General features: G+C 44.3%; 1 protein-coding gene across 4 annotated transcripts in view; it reads right to left on the reverse strand.

The window, feature by feature from the left end:
* Positions 1-20,855, reverse strand: part of lrp8 (low density lipoprotein receptor-related protein 8, apolipoprotein e receptor) — a 126,806-nt gene that overhangs the window by 49,610 nt on the left and 56,341 nt on the right. For all 4 annotated transcript variants that reach the window (XM_076170157.1, XM_076170155.1, XM_076170156.1 and 1 more), the window contains exons 3-4: positions 18,168-18,290; positions 1,997-2,125 (exon numbers count right to left, since the gene is read on the reverse strand). In XM_076170157.1, the coding sequence (XP_076026272.1) occupies positions 1,997-2,125; positions 18,168-18,290 (252 nt within the window). The remainder of the gene's footprint in view (positions 1-1,996; positions 2,126-18,167; positions 18,291-20,855) is intronic.

The raw sequence follows: 20,855 nt of genomic DNA on the forward strand, positions 1-20,855 counted from the left end.
AGTGTATCTTGGGTGAAATGCTGTGTGTGTGTGTGTGTGTGTGTGTGTGTGTGTAGGTTTCAGATCGATAAGGCTGTCGGCCTCATGTGTAGTGTAGATCAATGCCCTTTTTGCAGCTTTGATAGAAGCTGTGAGGACGCATGAACACTCGTATGTTCAGTGTGTGTGTGTGTGTGTGTGTGTGTGTGTGTGTGTATGTGTGTGCACCTTATATTCATATATGGGTGGAATGTTTGACAGTGTGGCTTCAAACCCAGAGCTCCTCTGCTGAGACTCTGCTTTGGTCTCTCCAGCTTTACACTCTCATGGTCTGATGATCTCTGTGTTTATTGGCATGACTACACAAAAACGTAAACAAACTTTATGATACTTGGTGAATCAGGGAAGTCCCATTAAAATATGGCACCAGTTAGCCTGATGGTGGCGCTGTAATAACCATCTAGGCCATGTTGTACTTAACTAGAGTTTCCACCATTTTGAATTAATTCCAAAGCAGAATTCCTCCTGTGTTCTGGCAGTAAATTGACACAAAATGTCACATTTACACACACACACACACTCACACACGTCCTACACCTGTGTGTGTGTGTATCATGTTTTACCTTATGTCGTCTCTTTGTTTAGCAGGTAAACACAGATTTCTACACACACCTTGAAACACTAAACTATCCGTTTCCATCTCGTCGTCCCAGTTTTCACATTTCCGTTTCCTTTAATTACAAACCATCAAGCGGCAGTGAAACGAGGCTGCGAGGAGGGAGGAACACATGACCTTTGACCTCTCACGCTCATTACGGAGAAGATATTAAATAAATAAATGAGAAGATGAGAGGGTTTTATTTTTGGCAGCCACTAGTTAAAGCTAAATAAAGACGCGGCTGCACTTTGGCCGGAGCTGAACTGGATATTAAAACTCTTGAGAGAAAGAACGTCTCTGCTGTAAACGCTGCAACACTTTGAGCTTCTATTGATCTGTTTTTTAAAGATCTCACGTCAGGATTGATCTTCATTCTCCAAGGCCTGACAGCATCTTCCTCCTCCTGCATCGGAGTCTTTCGAGGTGTTTTTACTGGCTAAATGGTGGTCTTTGTTGTTTATGCCCATCTCTCCTCTCCTCCCTTGACCTCCTGCGTCCTTCAGCTTCCTGCTTCAGTTAACTAAAGTGGAGATGTGTCATTTCCAGTGTCTCAAGCTTTCAAAAAGATCAAACTTCATAAAGTCGCTCAGAGAGGTTGCTGCTTTCAACTACAGGAATTTAACCAGAGCTGCGATTTTTGATCAACTATTTATTTGATGGGTCTAAATTATAAATAATCACTATGAAAAGAAGAAATGTCACATTTTTGGTGGTGTTTTCATGGAGAGTGAAGATCTGTTTCAGCTTCGTTTTCAGTCTCAGTGTCTGTTTCTGTCCAAATCAAGATGTAGGAAAAATATTCACTGTGAATGTTTCAGATTCATGGCGTTGTGCATTAATGTATTTTATATTAGGTGACGAAGAGCAGATCAGAATAGAATGACGTGATGTAAAAGTAGAGTTTTTACTTACGGGTTTAAGTCGTTAATTATAAAAACAAACATCAAACATCTAATGAGACTGAGTTACAAATGTTACAAAAGCTGAGACTCTATGTATTTTGTCAATCTTTACCCATTTGACAAACATGACATCATCAGAAAAAGAGTGAAGATAAAACAGCAAGAACTTTGTCTGTCTGAAATTGGCTCCTTTCCATAAAGCTTCATGTCTCTGGACTTCCTCATCCCACTTTTGAACCGTTAATTAAATAAGTCAAACAAAAGTTACTCCACATTATTCTCAACAAAGGACCAAACATCAGACCAGTGTGAACTTCTTCCTAAAACCTAGAAGGACTTTGGATCTTGACGTCAGATGCAAAAAGTGAAGTAAGGTCAATGCCCTTTGTGTCCATCATGTCGTCTCATTGTCTTCTACCCTCCCCTCCCCTTCACACACACACCCACACAGCCTTACCTGCGGCACAATGCTCCTCATCCGCCCCGTTCTCACAGTCCCTCTCTCCGTCGCATCGCCACGACAGGGAGACGCATTTGCTGGCAGCTCCTCCGCAATCAAACTTCTCTGGAGGACACGTCTGCTGGCCTGGAGGGGGAGAGAGAAGGAGAAAAGGATGAATGAGCGGAGGAGAGAGGTAAAGGAAAACGGAATAATGGAAACAGAGAGAGAGAGAATGGGGGGAAAGATGGAGGATTGCAGAGAGAAATGAGAGAGAAGATGCAGGGAGAAGAAGATGGACAGAGACGGGACAGACAGTCAATGAAACAGTTTGATAACTTAGTTATCGTGTTGCTCACATCGATTGGACCTCAAAGACCTGCAATAACGCTCCACACACAGGCAGAGGAACAAAAGAAGCACAAGTGTGTGAGGCAGACACACAAGAGAAAGAAGCAAAAACACACACACACCTCAGACTGCAGTTTCACTCATGCTCGACTTGTTTATGTGGAGCAACTGATTTTCTGGAGTGAAAATCAATGAATGTGAATGAAATGGGAAAGCATGCGTTATAGTTTGTTTCTCTCACACACAGACACACACACACCCTCTTGGTTAAAGCCCATTACAGTGTGAGGAGGCCGTAGTTCCTGCATGTGTGACCCCTGGGGTTGACTCGGGGAGGAAAAACACAACCGTCCAATACATCAAATTTACAGCGAGTCCCCACAGCGAACACACGCGAACACACACTCACACAAACACACCCGTACACCACTGGGGACTGTTGCACCTAGATTAGATTAGGCCACTGTGTCAAACTCAACTCCATCACTTACACCTGTCTGACCACAAGGGGTGCTTCCCCAGTGGTTGTGTGTGTGTGTGTGTTTATACATATGTGTGTCTATAGATCAAAAGTCTACCACTCTTTTTTTTTATCATCTCGTATTTCTCTTTTCCAATTTTTCATTATTTTTTTTAAAGAAGCGTTGCTATTGGAAATGTCCCCTCCCCCCTGGAATTTCAGTCCATTTCACGGAGCTCTGTTGCCAGGATTTTCTTCCAACTGTGCAGTCCGGGTTGCCAGGTTCTGCACCATTGTAAGCGCTCCATTTTACTCCTCCATGGGTCTGGACAGGTTGAGGTTTGGCACCGTGAACCAGGATTCCTCTGTTCTCCTCTTTGGCTTTCGTCTACTTGACCACCGCTGATCGTTCTGGTTGACCAGTGTTTCCTCCTCCCCCTCTCCTTCCCTCTCTCCCTCTCTCTTTACCCCATTTTGGGCTCTTGTGTGAGCATCTTTTCAATGTGTCTCCCCTAAATGAGGTTTTCCCCTCGGTGCCTTTAGCCAATAAAAGCCTCCCGCAAATCCCCGTTAGCCAGAGTGAACGGGTTTGCACCGTATCAGCACAGTTTGGTTATTACCGCCAAGGGAACTGAATGGATTGGGGGGTACTGTGTGTGTGTGTGTGTGTGTGTGTGTGTGTCAGTGTGTGAGTGTGTGTGGCTGTGTACTTGTGTCTTTGATGCACAAAATGGAGTGTGAATGTAAATGTGTGGAAGGAGGAGAGTGAACTGTCTGATATCTGGCTGATTCATTGTGAGCGGCACATCTACCCTTGCCCACTCCTTCCTCTGTGTGAGTGTGTGTGTGTGTGTGTGTGTGTGTGTGTGTGCAGGTCAGCAGGGCCCTCAAGTAACTGTCAGAGGCCCAAGTCGCTCTCTTATTCACATGAAACCACTCACAGAAACACAGCACCCAAGGGCTTCAGTCCACTAAGTGTTTGATTGACAGCAGGGTTAAATGGCTGTAATTTGTCTCGACTGAGCATTTAGGGCCCCCGGGGGTCGCGGGCGAAGGAGGGAGGGAGGAGCCACAGATCGGACGCCAATCAAAAAGAAAAGGGCGGAGGACGGATCAGTAAGAACAACAAAGAGCTCCGTCCACATCGATCAAGACCAAAGAAATGAGATGAAAATGTTCGAGGCTGATGAGGATCAATGTGAAATTGTTCTAGAAGCAATAATTAGCTTCAATGTCCTCTGGTATGGACTGCACAGGTCTACTGGAGGGGGATAAACCCTCATTTGGTGTATTGATGAGGGTCCAACATCTTCTAACACATGTTGACTGATGAGCAGCGTGTGTGTTCCTCACAGATGGAATCAGATTGTTTGTTTCCCTCTCTGTCATCTCGCCCACCTGCGTCACTGGGATACTTCAAAGTAGAGTGGAAACATTCCTGCCTCGCCAAAAAATGTCCCTAAAATCAAAAGTCAATAACAGTTAACACACTTTGTTGTATGTTCTTCCTCAGTGTGCATCTGGTGCAGCCATCACCAGCAGGCGGAACATCTCGCTGAGTGTTTGTCTCTTTGTGACGGCGCCGCTCCAGATGGTGATGACACCGGTGATGAAGCTGCACCCAGAGTGTCTTTCCTCCTCCGACTTCTGAAAGTCACGGGTGAGCACAGATGCAACCCCCCTCCTCCCTTGCTAAATGCTGACAGGTGGATCCAGCAGAGGAGGAGGAAGAGGAAGAGGAGGAGGGGCTGAGGTGTATCGAAGGACTTATCGACAGAGGGCTGGAGAGGACTTCAGAGATATTGCAGACTGCGATCATGTTCCAGGCCAAGTGCGATTATCTGCTCACAGCGTCTCTGCACAAACCTTTGTTAGGTGTGAGGTGCTGCTGCATTTTGTCCAAATATATGGGCTTAAACACACACACACACACACACACACACACACAGAAACACACACACACACCTGCACAAAACACTTGAGAGCAATAAACTCTCTTCGCAGCTTGACAGTCACAGGCGTTTAACTGAATTCACTGTTTTCCAGACTTTGTACTGGATGAATATTTCATGGGCTATAAAGTCGTGAGGCTCACGGGCGAACGGCGGCTGTTAGCAGCCTGCTAGCTCGTTGCCACGCTCGCTCGCTCGCTCGCTGCCAGGAGCCCACAGCAAATAACAAGCCGCTCTACCAAACCCACGAGCGGAGCGCCTGGATGGCTGCTCCCAGGTGTGTGTGTGTGTGTGTGTGTGAATGTGATCGAATCAGTGTGAGGTGAGGTCAGAGAGAGCGCAGGAGGTTGGAGAGTGTGTCGGGCTTAAATTGAGGTAAAGCAAACAAACTAATCAAATTGTCTCTGTGAGGCCAGAGCCTCGCTGCTCCGCACACACACTTTACAGTCACTTTTGTCAAATGACCTCTGACCCCCAACTCTGATCCGCACTAATGTCAAATCTATTATGAGTGCAAAATAATAATTTGTGCGGCTAGTGAGGGATTCTGATCTCATCTCTGTTGATATGGAGTGTGTATACATGTGTACGTGTGTGAGTCGTCACTGTGCAGAAGGAAAAACTTAACTTTTAAAAACAACTTTCACTTTCACTTTTCCGTTTCTTGTTCTCATTATTTTGAAAATTATGCAATGAATTGCAAATGCATTTCACAGGTCCTGAGGTCAGAAAACTCATTTGGCTGAATTCAATCCAAACAAGTACACAACAAGCAACAGCACTGCGTTTGTTATTCCGCACACGTGTCCCGCCTAAGTGTCTATTATGAGCCGGGTACAGGGCCAGACCGGTTACGGCGCCGTATGCTAATGAACCTTTGATTAACAACCTTCTTAATTTGCCTTCATGAGGAAGGTGGGAGTGGGGGTGAGGGTGGGAGGGGGGAGTGTAACATTGCAGCGTGGCTCCTCGTCCACTCTGCAACTGCCTGCGTAGCGTCAGAGCTAACCTCCCAGGTGATTGATTCAGATGGCTCAAAGCCCCGCAGGCTAATGCTAAGATAATTTATTTATCATGAGGTGCGGCTATACGAGACCAGGAGGTAATATAAGTCACTCTCAAGTCACCGCCTGTCATACTGTGACACAATGTCATAACAAAGGCACATGGGAGGAGCGTCTGTGATAACACGGCACATGATGAATAAGGAGGGGGAGGAGGGGGGAGGGGGTGTGTGTGGAGGCGTGCAGATGATTTAGGCGACACTGAGCTCAGGCTGAGCAAGCAGAGCTCACAGCTGAGTGATGAAACGCCACCGCGTCACGCCATCTTATGCAAACAACTCACAAGTGTGGAATGTGATGAATATTCTGCCAATTAGATACAATTCTGTCCATCTTACTGGGCTCTGCATGCACACACACACACACACACACACACACACACACACACAACTCAAAGCAGCTTAAAATAACAGACATATTGAAAGCCTGTGATCTTTTGGGAAGTATATACTGTGAATTTGTCATTTTCCGTTTCTCAAATATTCGATGCCAGGAAGCTTTTTATAGGTGATGATGATGATGATGATGATGATGATGTAGAGGCGCCGTATGGTCAGCCGTGATTCCAACACTCATAAAAGCAACCGATCTGATGAGAGGGAATAATTAACGCCTCTCACGCCACGAGCTGGAAACTTCCAACGCGCCTGGCCTGCCCAGCGCCGCTCGCTCTCGCTAACGAAGATATTTTCAGAGGTTGAGAGTTGTGACTTTCACAAGAAAGATCTGGAACGTGAAATGTAACAGCCCACACAAAAAGTTGCCAGTTACGCCGTGCTTTCAAAATGGATAAAGTGTCCAGGAATTCATCCAACATCATAACGGAGAGTACTGGAGCTATGACTGAAACTTTGTGCTAATTCTTCCTGAGTGTGTTTGAGGGATCATCAGTTAGGTCTGAATTGACGTGGGGTCCATAACAGCTGATTGTGTGTGAAATAGGATAATTAAAGCAAAGTTTCAGCCAGGAGGTGGAGCCGTAAATCGGTAAGTATCTGCTTGAGAACTGTAAACTTTTATCGTTCTGACGGCCCGCGCAGTAAAAACACAGCCAACGAATCTATTGAATCAATACATGAGCTCATATCAGGTCGCCGCCACGACTCGCTCGGCTAATATACACACCATAAAAACTCGCGGCCATTTAATTTCATACAGCTTTGAGTTATGTGCAGGTGACTCGCAAACGACCTGACTTAAGTTTGTTAGTCATTTATTAGCCTGCCTTACCTGATTTAACCTGAAGTAAAAAAGGGGGGGGTATACTTTGGTAGATGAAGGAAACAAGGAGAGGATACGGAGGACACGAGGAAAAGACGAGTGAAGAGGGAGAGGAAAGTAAAGGAGACATTGAGATGCAGCAGGAGAAGGTGCGGTCACAGAACGGACAATAAGAGTGTGGGGACAGACTGGGTCCAAGGCAATTAGAGTGAGAGATTGGTGAGATGATTCACACACAGACACACACACGGACACACACATAAAGAAGGTCGGTCTGTTTGTCACCTGAGAGTTGACAAACACACACACGCGGACACACACAGAACAGCCCAGAGAATCTAAGGTTTGGTGGTTCGCTGGCTCAGGTTGGAGTCGACATCATCATGATCTCTGCATCTCACTGGGATTTGCTGTAATCTAATCTGAGATGGAACCTGTGCGCCGTTTAAACACAGCGGGAAAAAGCCGATCACAACAAAATCCATGGCTCTGATCGGCTTCGTCTGTAAAATACCTTCGAATCAGCGGTAGGAGCTTGTAGGGAGTGAATATTTAATCTCTTGGAGGAATTAGGCAGCATGCAGTATGAATGGAACGCTCCTCTACCAGAGCCGTAACCTTTCTGCAGCAAAGGAAGAGAGCGGAGACAATAGGACAAGCGGCGAGGGAACAACCTTAAGCTCACAAAGCAGCCATATGCATCAATGATTCATACAGGAGCCGAGCTGTATGGATCTGCCAATTAAATCGGCTTGTAAGGACTTTGCAAGTCTGATGGCGTGATCAGTCGCAGTGGGTCGTATCGCCACGGTGACGCTCATTAACCTCGTTCCATGTGGCGGTCTTATTTTAAAGGCCTGTTAAAGGTGAGATAGGGTCATAAATACTGCAGCTATGTCTGTGTGTGAGTGTGCGAGTGTGTGTGTGTGTGTGTGTGTGGACACCCCCCACCCCGCAGGTTTCATTCTCTTTAGTGATTCCAAGCTGGATGTCATTCTGAAACTTTTGTCCTTTTCCTTTCATTTTACTTTACTTTGCGTGACCCTGACAACCCACATTGCCCCCTACTGGTCAGGTCACAAAGAGCTTCAGAGGACCAACAAACAAAAATTGTACCTCTCTCATACTGTTTAAGTTTAGAAATTGGCTCAAAAGAAGGGAATTGTGACATGAATTCCATTATTTTGCTGCACATGTTTTCTTCTCCTCTTCAAATGCACCATGTGTGTGTGGAGTTGTGTTATCTGTCAAATCATTAACGAGTTACCGGACACGTGACAGGACAACGGTACATCTTTTGTCATTTACATTGTGAGTTTTGTCCTCAAATGAAAGCACCCAGTGCTATCCAGCATACACCAACAGGAAACACGTGTGGGTGTAAGTGTGTGCATGTCAGGGTGGAAGGATAATCTGTGTATGCATGAGTAAAAGTGGGTATGGCTTCACACATGTATACGTGTAATTGTAAACATACAAACATGTTTGTGTATGCATGAACGAGTGTCTCTGTGTGTGTGTGGTTGTGCGTACATAGGCAGTGTGTGATTACACATTGAGAAGTAGAGCATTATGCTACACTGCCATGGAAAATGTGGAAGGCTGTGAGATAGGAAAAGGGGTCAACACCACCAGAGAATGGATTAGTATGCTGCATATGGGTTTGCTGTATATGGCAGGAAGTACAGCATATACTGTACCTCAGTAAACACAAGTACACGCTTTGCCTTCAGTGCCTATGCTGTCATATCGTGGTGTGTGTGACTGAAGCCTCAGCACAGTTTGGTCTATTGATTATTCTTAAAGCTGCATTTCATTCCAAACTAACTGGCATCATAGTGAAGACCTGCAGGATATGCAGCCGTGACTTCAACAGATCAGCCACATTATGACACGTCAGAAATCTACCCGGCAACTCCATGGAAATGTTTGAAGGATTAATCTGAATCTGCGTCCCTCAACAAATGCATGAAGCAACAAACATATAGGGATTAAATTGAGGTTAAAATTCTGTAATGATGTCACTCGCTGCATCATTCAGCTGGCAATCTCCATTCCATTTCCAATTTGCTCTGCAGAATGGAAGGCTTGTCATTTTATGCTGATCCATACATACTGTACTGTATATAGGCATTCTATGCATTGCTAAACATCGAGGAAAAGTAGAGGTTGCTTTCACATTATGTCTCAACACTCAGGCCTTTCATAGATCCATGAGCAATTCTGATGCAATGTCACTTTTCAAACATTTCTATGCAGTTTCCATGAAAAGGTTGAGCTCTGGTTAAGTTGGCCGACTGCACGTGGGCGTGGTAACCAAGACCAAACTGCTGAAAGTCTCGCCTTGAAAGTTGCCGTAGCGTCAGCTCCAACCGCCCGCGTCCTTCAGATGAGAAATCTAATTTACTGAAAGGGCGTATGTGGTTAATATCAGATTACAATTTAAATGAAGGTTACTGTTGATTAGTGGCTTTCATTGGAACACTGATCTCCACTTACTCGGGGCCGCGAGGGAGGGAGAGGAGGAGAACGCCGCGGAGAGGAAGAAGCAAAGGAGGGAAAGGAGAGAACAAATGAGAGCGAGTGAGCGAGCGAGAGCGAGAGCGAGAGAGAGAGAGAGAGAGAGAGACTGTAAAGCCCTTTGAGACATTGTATGTGATATCGGACCATAGAAATCAAGTTGACTTGACTTGAAGGAGAGAGAGAGACAGAGAGCGATTCAGCGAGAGAAAGCGAGAGAGAGAGAGAGAGAGAGAGAGGGGGAAAGGGAGAGACACAGAGAAAGAGCGACTGCAGAAGAACAGTACAGAATTCAAGTGGGCAAGAGAGACGGACTTGCAAACTAGTTCAGATATCTCTACTTTGTCTCAGTTAGTACGATGCAAATTCAGCACAGGACGCTCTAACCACAGAGGGTAGAGAGAGGTGATGTTACATGCAGGAAGTATAAGTGCGGTCTAGACTGGGTGGGGGTGGGGGGGTGGGGGGGGTGCCGCGTCTGTCGGTGCCGCAGGGTGAAGAAATATAGCGCGACACCAGCAGCCTCGCAGGAAATTGCCACTTTCTCCAACAGGGTCTCACTTAATGGCTGTTTAGTGAACGACACACTGGGCATTAAAAACGCTGCCACAGGCTACTGCTGCGTATGAACTAATGAGCGCCTGCGGGAAAGGAAGGAGGGTGAAAAATATAAGATAAATAAAGCAATAAAAGGAGAAGAAGAGTGTCAGACTTCTATTTTGGGATGCGCAGGATGTAAGGCTGAAGTCGACAGGTTGAACTGGAGCTGATCTCCTCCACGGAAGGTTTTCAAAGGCTTAGTCTGGGCACAAAAGCAGGGCTGTGAGGATTAAAACGCGCCGTCCAAATTATCTGTAGAGTGCAACGGCTTCTAAAGATCTCCCTCCACGGACTTCTCAAATATTAAACGACAGCTACAGGCAATATGAAGTTATTCTTCAAAGTCACTGCAATATAAAGGAGGCACAATAAAACTTTCACATTTCCTGTTTCAAAAGTATTAAATGTGTGATTCAGGCTGGCAGCTGACACCATCCTGCATACTGAGGGGAAAATGTGTGCATGGATCTACACTAAAATAAGTAGATGTTACAATCAAAACGAGTATTTGGTTGTAAATCAGCCGTGAATCCACAGAATGCTGAGTCAGGACCGCGTCGAGCCTGCTTTCCCGTCTTCGCCCTCATCTTGTTCTGCTTGACTGGGCGCATGATCTGAGATGATGATGATGATGATGATGACGACAGCCTGGATCTAACAGGATTTGGGATTGGTTGAATGAGCCGAGCACTCAGCTTTGGAATATTGGAGTTAAGAGTGAAAAGGACTGCAAGCACACGGAGAGAATGGAAGAAGATTTCTATTTTAGATGTGTATTTGTCTAAAAAAATTCCCTACATTATTCTGTATGAGAGATGTTTTTATACGCTATGGGAAAACCTCTTCGCTAACAAACCCGGTCAACATATACAAACACAAACCCATCAGGCTGCTCCTGCTCCATGTGCCCCCCCCCCCCCCCCCCCCACCCCAACTACAAAAACATATTGACCACCAATCAATCCTAACCAAGCGAGAGCGGGGTCACTAATTGAACGGAGCAAGGGAAACGATGAAAGCTGAGCGGTTGTTGCTGCGTAGGTGGTTTTCTGCGTTTGATTGCCGTGTGTTCAGTGTAAACAAGAACGTATGTGAAATGTATACAGCTGCTTGAATTCACGTGTCAGCCATCTGGGAGCTCACATGCTCTCAAACAATCAACACCCGGCCGTGATCCTATAGATGTGGAAACGAAGGTCGCAATTTGGGGTTAAAGCAAAAATAAAATGCATCTGAAACAGAGAGGGTTGTCAAATGGACAGATTATTTCATATATTAAGCAATTATCTAACGGCTGAAACAATGACATCGCCTCTGTTAATGACCTTGCACGGAGTTTGAAAGGTAATGTACTGTTGTTTATGTTTTTGGGGCCTTTCTAGCTGAGCTTCCTATGGTTTCATGGGGTTAAACTCTCCTCAATGCCATGTGAAGGGGCAGGTGGGAGGGGGAGAGGTAGGGGGAGGAGGGTTCCCAGTGTCCAATGTCTTTAAAGGATCAATACAATTTAACCTATTACTGATGTAAATCAAAGGTAAAGACGTCTCTTGGTAAATGAAAGGCTACAGGATACAACAACAAGCTGGGGAGAGGGAGAGGGAGAGGGAGAGAGAGAGAGAGAGAGAGAGAGAGAGAGAGAGAGAGAGAGAGAGAGAGAGAGAGAGAGAGAGAGAGAGAGAGAGAGAGAGAGAGATCATCATCATCAAACACCAAACTAGAAAGGATCTTTAGAGGATCGACTCTCCATCCCTCCACAAGAGATCCGGTCACTTAAATAAATTAACCCTTTGTTGGATTTTCCTGTAATTTCTCACTCATTTGGTCTCATATATTGTTTCAAGCGTGTGTATGTGTGCGTGCAAATGCAGCTCTGGGCAACAGAGGATTTCCATTGAAATAACACACAGCAAGAGACTGGAGACAAATTAAACTGCTGTGACTTTGAGGTGGCAGATCAGAGTGACCTCAGTATCCTCACTCACTCGCACACGTACACACGTACACACACACACACACACACACACACACACACACACAGTACAGTTCTAGATAATAATCTGTGGCTTTTTATGTGTGTATAACTGCATGTTCTGAGACAGTATTACACACAGTGAGAGAGAGAGATAGAGAGAAAGAAAGAGAGAGAGAAAGAGAGAGAGAGAGAGAGGCCACTTGGGAAATTATACCCGGCGCCGTCGCCGCTGCCTGGAGCATGAAATTGAAGCCGTCCGACACTGCAGCTCACTGGATCTTTCCCGTTCATATTCCAAAATAATTAACTACACGACCTCCTGCCTCCATGCAGTTATATGCTGACCTGCCTGTTGTCTCTGTGTGCACACACACACACACACAACTACACAGGATACAGAGGATGATATCTGAGAATAGATCTGAGATACGTTTTAATATTCCTCATCAAGTCTTCATATAAATGTAAATCTTTATCCAATGTAACCTCCTCTTCCAATACTTGAAATGTTATCAAGTATTTCCATCGACCTTTAGCGACACACATATTAAAGGTCTGAGGTCTTGCTGTGTGTGTGTGTAATTAGGTGTGTGTGCAGGTCAATTCAAATGTGTTACATGTTTACATCAACATGGTAGAGAATTAAAGGATTTTGCAACGATAACAAAGTTCAGCAAACACTGCCTACTTCAAAGAACAATTATGGTTAACAAAGAAGCACAATGTGGCTCCTTTAGTGCCGGCACAGGCACAGTAGATCGCAGCCAGTCTCCAGCTCCAAGCATTGAGTCTCAGATCATCCAGTATTCATCATCAACCTCCTTACATGATAAACAAACACCATCCACTTGATAATCTTTGCCGCCCTTCTCCCCTCTACTGTTTTACAAGCTTTTGTTATGAAAAAAGAAATGGAAGAAGCCGGTAATAACCGGTCAGTATGAGCTTTATATAACGGGGGAGCGTGAGGTGTCGTGCTGCGATGGGACTGTCTGCTTTAACAGCTCGTGTCTGAAGATGAATGGCTTTAATCAGACAGGATAAAATAAGTCATGCTTGGCATCATGACAGTGCTAAATCTCCTACAGTGCTACAAAGATGATCAAATAAAAAGCAGCAGTCAGATGATCAATAAACACATTAGCGTTTGTTAGGTGTTGAAAATGTATGCGATTTACTGAAACATTTAACAAATCCATGCACTTGAAATAGTCAAAGGTAAACAAAACTGCACATTTGTGTTGATACGAGAGGGAAATGGATGAAGTGACCCTCGTATCAAAGAATCAAACCTGTCTTTCTTCCTTTCAGATAAAACAGCAACCGTCTGCTTTGATATCAGAGCGTCAAAGTGCTGCTTTCTCAGTTTGATCATGAAATCCTCCTCGATGTGCGTTTTAAGATAATTTGAGACTTCAGAAGTTATCAAATTCTTCATTTGTGTTCGTCTCTTCCCCCATTTATCTTCTAAAACGAGTTGAGGCACTTCATGCGGCCTCCATCAGCATGCCCATGGGTATGAAATGTGAGTAGAGGCAGTGATGATTACATTACTCGCAGATGATATAAGAGTTTTATGTTATGAATATAAAATATCCTCGATATTCTCTGAATAATATAAAGCGCTCTCTAGTCTAACTTTTGAAGCATCTCACAGTAGGACAGTGAGTGTCTGCCTCTTCAGTTCGGTAACCTTTTCCAGACTGTTGAAGACATCCAGGAGCAGATGTGAAGAGTGAGCACACATAAAACTAGAGGATAAATCATGCTGGAGAGTGTTCGCAGCTCCTTTAATCAGCCTTGATTGCCACTCAGACTAAATGAAGGCTGAGATTTTATTGTCTAGACTTCACAAAATCACATCTGAATATTGTTTGACTGGTACGTGGATAGCGAATACGGGCCCTTCATCATAAGAGATTTTATACTTTTTGAAAAGTGCAATAACATGAATAGTACTACATTTGCAGTCATTATGCACAGTTTACCTGAGGTTTAAACGAGGGGTTAATCATGTTGAATTCTTAGTTGACACTGATTGGGCAATTTGTGTTTGGATTAGCAGCAAAATCACCCTGCAATGAAAGCACTGATGAAAAAGAAATTCTAACCAGGCATAGGGCGGGGATGTATTTGATCCTTTGTGGTCCATCAGCATGACGGTTCACAATTTCACTTAATACATCAGAGGTCCACGCCCAGTAAAGCCGTCTTAAGGCAGAGATACATTTACAGGTGTATCACGCCTCGCTTTGAGACATGAGGTGAGGCTCTGATGCCACCCACTGGCCCATGGAAGCACTCAGAAAAAAGCTTGGCAGAGCCGAATAAAACAGCACAGCCACAAGGTAGAAGCTTTTCACCTCTTGAACGTTCTCACAGACAGCTTTCATTTAGGTACAATGATCCATTTTCATCCACTTTTCCAGGTGTTATAGCACAGTCACATCCTACAGTTGAAAGGCCTCTAATGTTATGAGGAATGGTTTGATTTACTTTGTGTTCAAGAATATAAATCTTTTGGTCAGATCTGTATTTGTGACTTAAAATGCATGGCACTAAAAGCTAATTTTCTACCGATGCTAAAACTCAAGGGTTGAAAGTGATCCATCACCGTTTGGATAAGGAGGCGTTTCATTGTTTGGTAGAATAAAACAAACTAACAGAGAGCTGGACGCAACGCCCATCTCCAAAGAGAAGATCCCATATATCTGATTTAATGTGACAGCCTGGATCACAAACAACAGACAACAACTTTATATTCAGACTTTATACTAACTTGTGATTTACGATTATGTTTGATTAATTTGAAATAGATATAATTTTTTTTTTTTTTGCTCAAATCCCATCACCTAGAAGGAGGTTTGTAACTATTTAGCAAGTGTTTTCATCCAATGTCTACTCTTGAAACATAGTATAGAACACTTATACACACTTTTTAATTCATCAACCACTACTTGTCTGACTGAGCTTTCAAGCAAGAATCCCCTCCGGACCCAGATTCATTTTCAGATGTGTAATTACAGGCTGCTCTTGACGAGACCGTGTGTGTGCGCTCGCGTGTGTGTACGATTCAGAAGCGCTGTCGGGGGCCTGTAGTTAATCAGCAGTCAACGCCAGTTCTCAGGGATCAGTCCATCGATTCCCTCCTGGGGAAATCAATTCAATCAAAGGAACTACTCAAAGTGAACTCGGATCAGAAAGGAGCGGATGCAGGGCCAGGACCAGGAGAAGGAGATGTGGCAGGATGTGATAAAATACAGAGGGAGAGACAGGAAGGACAAAGGAACAGAATGATGGTGAAAAGAAAGAGTGATTACATGTTAATTAACAAAAAGGCCGAGAGCAAAACAGAAGAGGAAGAAATGAAAAGGAAGGAAGGACGGTGGTGGTGTTAGCTTGGATCCTGGTCTCAAATCCATTGTTGCAAATGCAAATGTTGGCAGACAAATGCGTGAACATGCATATATTCTCTTCCACACACACACACACACACACACACACACACACACGATCAATGTAGCTGGGAAAAGTTAGCACAGCTCTCACAGCGTCTGACCTTGATTGGACGTAATGAGTTTTAACCACAATTCCACTAATCTGATGGGATGACTTGCAGATTCACCTTGTGATGAATACAAAATACACACATTCACTCCAGCTATGTACACACACAGACACACACACACACTTATCGAATTGCACACACTCACACATTCAAACAAACAACTCCTACACATGTGCACATATGCACAAGCACCAACAAATACTTGTTCTATCCAAATCAGAGTTATAACTTTGAGACAAAAGGGCTCTTTGATTAACTCGTACTAACAATTGCAAACAGCAGATGGACGCTCATTAAAGGCTGACCTGCATGTGCCAGGGGAAATATAGCTTAGGTTATGCCTAAGATTTGTGAGTGAATCCCTGTGAAAAATCTGACTTTTATGATCTCACTACAGTCTACTCATTCTCCTAGGTTTGGAGTTGGTCTGTTGGTCCCAGGGGGGGTAGGCTTAGATATTTTTAATTTTTAATTTAGTCATTTAGTGGACGCTTTTATCCAAAGCCACTTACAATTAAGATAGTCCAGGAAGTGTTGGGTAGAGCTCATGAGACCAAACATCAGCCTCCTCAAGCAAGCAAAATAGCAACAGTGAGATAAAAGAGGATTTTGGCTTAAACTAAATGAACCAAGATGAACCTGTGGACGGAACGAGGAGGACCAAACCTAATCGGACAAAGTAGCCCAGATGTCCTTCTCCTTCGCTAGACATCCTAAGACATTCTTGAGACAGACGGGATATACAGTCGCTTCAACATACTCTGGATCTGCCAAGTGGTCCACTCCAACAACTGGACGTGCCTGGAATATCCGAGCGGCATCCTGATCTGATGCTTGAACCCCTCAGCTGGCTGAGTGGTGAGGAGCACTGGTTCTAGTCCGATCTCCCCCCTAAGGTCCCAAATCCTCACCCAATCCCGAAGGGTGAGTCCAAATGCCACACTTGATCTTTCAGGCTCGACACAGAGCTCAGGACCACAGGTGAGGATCAGAACATAGATTGACCAGTAAATTGAGAGAGCACATCAACCCCCTGCTCCATCCTTCTCTCACTTGTGAACAAAACCAAGAGATTCTGTAACTCCTCTAAACCACCTGAAGTAGACAATCCACCCTTTTCCATCACAGTACTATGGCCTCAGATTTAGAGATGCTGACCCTCATCAGCACCAGTGCATTGTGGGTATCTCTTACTTGCAGCTGATTAATAACTCGGAACTCACGGGGGGGAGGGTCATAGCCCATTTGTTAAAGAATTGCATTAGCATGTGACCCCACCACTTAAACTCATTTTAAACAAGCGTGTACAGTCTTGCTCCTGTTTATAGCTTTCTTCCATATTTCATAATTAGATTAATGTATTATACATCATGTTTCTGGATACTTAAGCACTACAGAAATGCCTTTGCAGACAGAGACACTGATACAGCCTGTCCTTCTTTCTGAAATCAATTTACATCTTTAGCCACGGTTTATTTGGACAGGATGAACATTACACGGGGGGTCTAATGTGATTTTCTAATGATAATGAGCTCAATTTGGGATCTTAACCCTTTGCCAATCTGCCATGTCTGTAAGTAGAAACCCCACCGCAATTTTCTTACCAAAACAGTGAGGTCATCAGATTATATTGCTCCGTGGTTGACTCAGATCTTGGTAATTGGTGTAAAATTAAGTCTCCCTCTAACGCTATCCACCTTTCTTGATCTTTACCAGGCGACAACTATATTGGCATGCAGGTTTTGATTGAATTTTTAGTGAAATATTGAAGAGGCAGGAAGAGCACAGAGACATGCATTGATGACCTTTACTATTTTTCAACAGGCTCTAAAGGTGTGATATGAGTAATATGTGGTGTTCCAACCATTTGTGGCAACATGGTCTGAATTTAATCTGTACATTTAGGTGAAATACCATCATTTATCCTGTACGAATGCGCCCACACAAAACAGATGCCAGGGGTAAATCCTACATAACATTAAGTCCCTCGTGCAAAAAAGCAATTAGAAAACTGAAATATCCCAGACAGAGATAATCAGACTGCGTTAAAACATTTACATTTTTTCTATCAGGGCTTAAGACTGGAACACGACAAACACATACATTTTTTATTGTGAAAGAAGAAATCACTCTCACTCTCACTCTGTGTGTGTGTGTGTGTGTGTGTGTGTGTGGCCTTGATCAAATCATATGAGGAGGTCTTGCATCTGATGGTGCAGCCAACAACACAAAGAAAGCAGCTGAAAGCAATTTTCCAAGGCAACATGCAGGAAAAAGACGTTCTGATACGACTGCAGCTCACTAATATAACACTCCCAAACCAGCTGACCTTGGGAGGCCTACGTACATACAGTATGTATGTGTTAGTGCATGAAGGACAAGTAGGATAATAACAAATAACATGACAGCGTGAGAGAAGTAGAAGAGATTAAATATAGTTCTGTGCTTTTATGCAAGTACGTGTGAGAAAGGTTTACTTACTGCAGATGGCGTCGGCCTCGTCAGAACCGTCTGCACACTCTGGCTCCCCATCACAGCGCCACCTAGCGGGAACACACTGTCCATTCTTACAGGCAAATTCTGTGGTAGCGCACGTCTTCTTTGCTGGAGAGACACAGAAAGTTTGCACAACGTTACATCTCAAATATCAGAGGGACATGAAGTCTTATGGTTTCTACGTCACTTTATCGCCTGCGTGTGTGTGCAGCGCTGCCATGCCAGCGTTGCTAAAATTTTTAGAGGTAGATTTTGGTGTTGTGGTTAGTGTTTCTGTGTTTGGTGGTGATGTTGCGGTAAAAGCCACAACTACTCATCAATTAAACTCTTAACACAGTTTATTTCCCTTGCAGTAAGTGAGGTTGGCTGGAGGTTCTGCCCACCTGGATGCACGCCAGCAGGCAGAACAACGGAACTGAAAGCTGAGACGGAGTGGTCGATGCACTGCTGTGTCTCTTATGAATTGGCTGAATTTATGAGCAGATGAAATGGAGGGAGATCAATTTCAAAGTGTTCTACTTCACATTTGGCGTCTTATAGAGTTCATTGAGGCTGCATACTGAAGGTGTATGGAGTTGAGGAAGGTTTGGCAACCTCTTCCATGGAAAACTTAAAATACGCTTTCATTCAACCGGCTCAGATGAAACAGAACAATTACGTGAAGGAAAGGAGTTTTTAAAAGGGGAAATGGGGCAGAGCTCAAGAGCCTAAAGAGCCTGATGCAGAGGTGGCTGTATTTGCAATGCGACCATCTACTCTGAAATGTCTGGCCATGGTTTTAACCATCTCACACTCCACCTTAAGGTGCTGGCCTGGTGTTCAGCTCTTGCGTGGAGTCCCATTTCCTGATAGCTCGCAGACTCCAAAGGTTTCTGTGCTGTCACGTTCTCCAGGCGAGGGGAAAATTGAAGCACTTGATTTTGTCCGTGGCAGAGGCAGAAGAAAAAAACCCTCTCTTTGACAGAGCGAGACACTGAACAAGAGAAAGCTCTGACCTGGTGTGTAAGCAACACGGCTGCACTACTATGATGAAATATACAGTGAGCCACCCGACATACGGCAAGGAAATGTGCGTGTGTTTGTGCTGGACAAAGTGAGTGAGTCTTGGTTCAAGCCAACATGCAGGTTTGTAGAGTAGAGAAAGGCTTTTGTTTTGAAATATTATAATATATCATAGTATGTTGATCTGAGAAACAAAACCCACATTGTTCTACTTCTACTCACTCTCACTGCAGCACCTCCATGCACACTGAGTTGAACCAGCTGCTTAACTCTGTTCTGATTGGGCAGCTGGATCTTATGCAGTATCCAGAGAAGACAGATGGTTTGTGAGAAGAGACTGTTTATCTCAAAGTGGAGACATTTCCCCGGGTGGTGGAGGAGCATTGTTTTCTTCCTAATTCCCAGTTTTCCACAGGTGTGAAGGATGGGCAAATTAAACATGGTCGACATAAACATTTCATGGGAGTGAAGGACTAATAAAGGACGAAACGGTGTAGGTGTGAAAATATTCAACTCCAACGCTCCCTGCTACATTACACGAAGGGAATGAGGGGAAAAGTACAAAAAGTATAAGTCCCCTTTAATTAAATTTTAGTCCGTGAGAGGTGGAAGTGAAGAAGGTGCAAGCAAAGCATAAATGAAAAGCACATCTCTCCGAGGGATTAGCCAGAGACAAAAGGCAAATAGAAAGAGAAGGAGAGAAAGAAAGACGTGAGGAAGAGGGTGAAGGTGAGTCTTGTGTAAAGACATTCGTTCTCTCCAGGGATTGAGCAAACCAGGACGTTAGCATAAATCCAATCTTTTCCCGTCCATTCCCCCCAGACTGTTTCATTTGTCCCACTGTATCTTTCTCACAGTGTGATAACAGAATCAGTCGTAACCAGGGTAACCAAACCACACACACACACGAACACGTCCCCGCAACGTATTAATCACAAATCTGCCGTAGATCACAAAGACGTGATGGCGGACGTCCACAGATAAGGCCGCTTCCTTCACCTCGATGTCATCACCTCAGGGCGGTGTTTGTTTCGGCTGCCGACAGCGAAGACAACAGACGAACCCCAACGACGACTTAAAATTCAAAACAACGGCAAAAGTAAGCCATAATCAATTTCTAGACAACCTGAAGAAAACAAAGAATAATCCAGTTCAAAGGCGCTCTTTAGTATTCTGAGGACCACAGGTCTTAAGACCGGAGACACAATATGCTTTTAATTAAGTTCAGGGAGGACGACGTAGCCACGGAAGAACCTTTAAGTTTGCAGCCTCGCTTTGTCTCTAACGGAAGAGGTTTGATAAGAGGTTTCTTATCACCGTTTGATAAAAAATACAACAAACAAACCTACAGCACTCTGGAGCATTGCGTTCCCTCTCAAAATGAGATATCCACCATATGAATATGCTGTTATCGTTTCAATAAAGCGCATTATGGTGCACAATTACCATCCGTCTTCCAAGTTAGAATCACATTTACTAGAGTGCAGTCATTTGGGTTTTTCTGCACGGAACAAAAAGTGATTAGTTTCATGCAAGAGAGATTTCCCTCATACTGATCTATAACAGAGCCCTCGCTGAATAAAACAGGTATCCAAATATTATTTCTCTCTTGCAACAAGTAGGAGAGAACTGAGACTGGGAATTAAACCAGCACACGCCTTTGCACCCAGG

The sequence above is a fragment of the Genypterus blacodes genome, unplaced genomic scaffold (genome assembly GCF_046128005.1).
Source record: "Genypterus blacodes isolate CSIRO-AG114 ecotype Tasmania unplaced genomic scaffold, CSIRO-AGI_Gbla_v1 ptg000215l_1, whole genome shotgun sequence".
NCBI classification, from domain to species: Eukaryota; Metazoa; Chordata; class Actinopteri; order Ophidiiformes; family Ophidiidae; genus Genypterus; species Genypterus blacodes.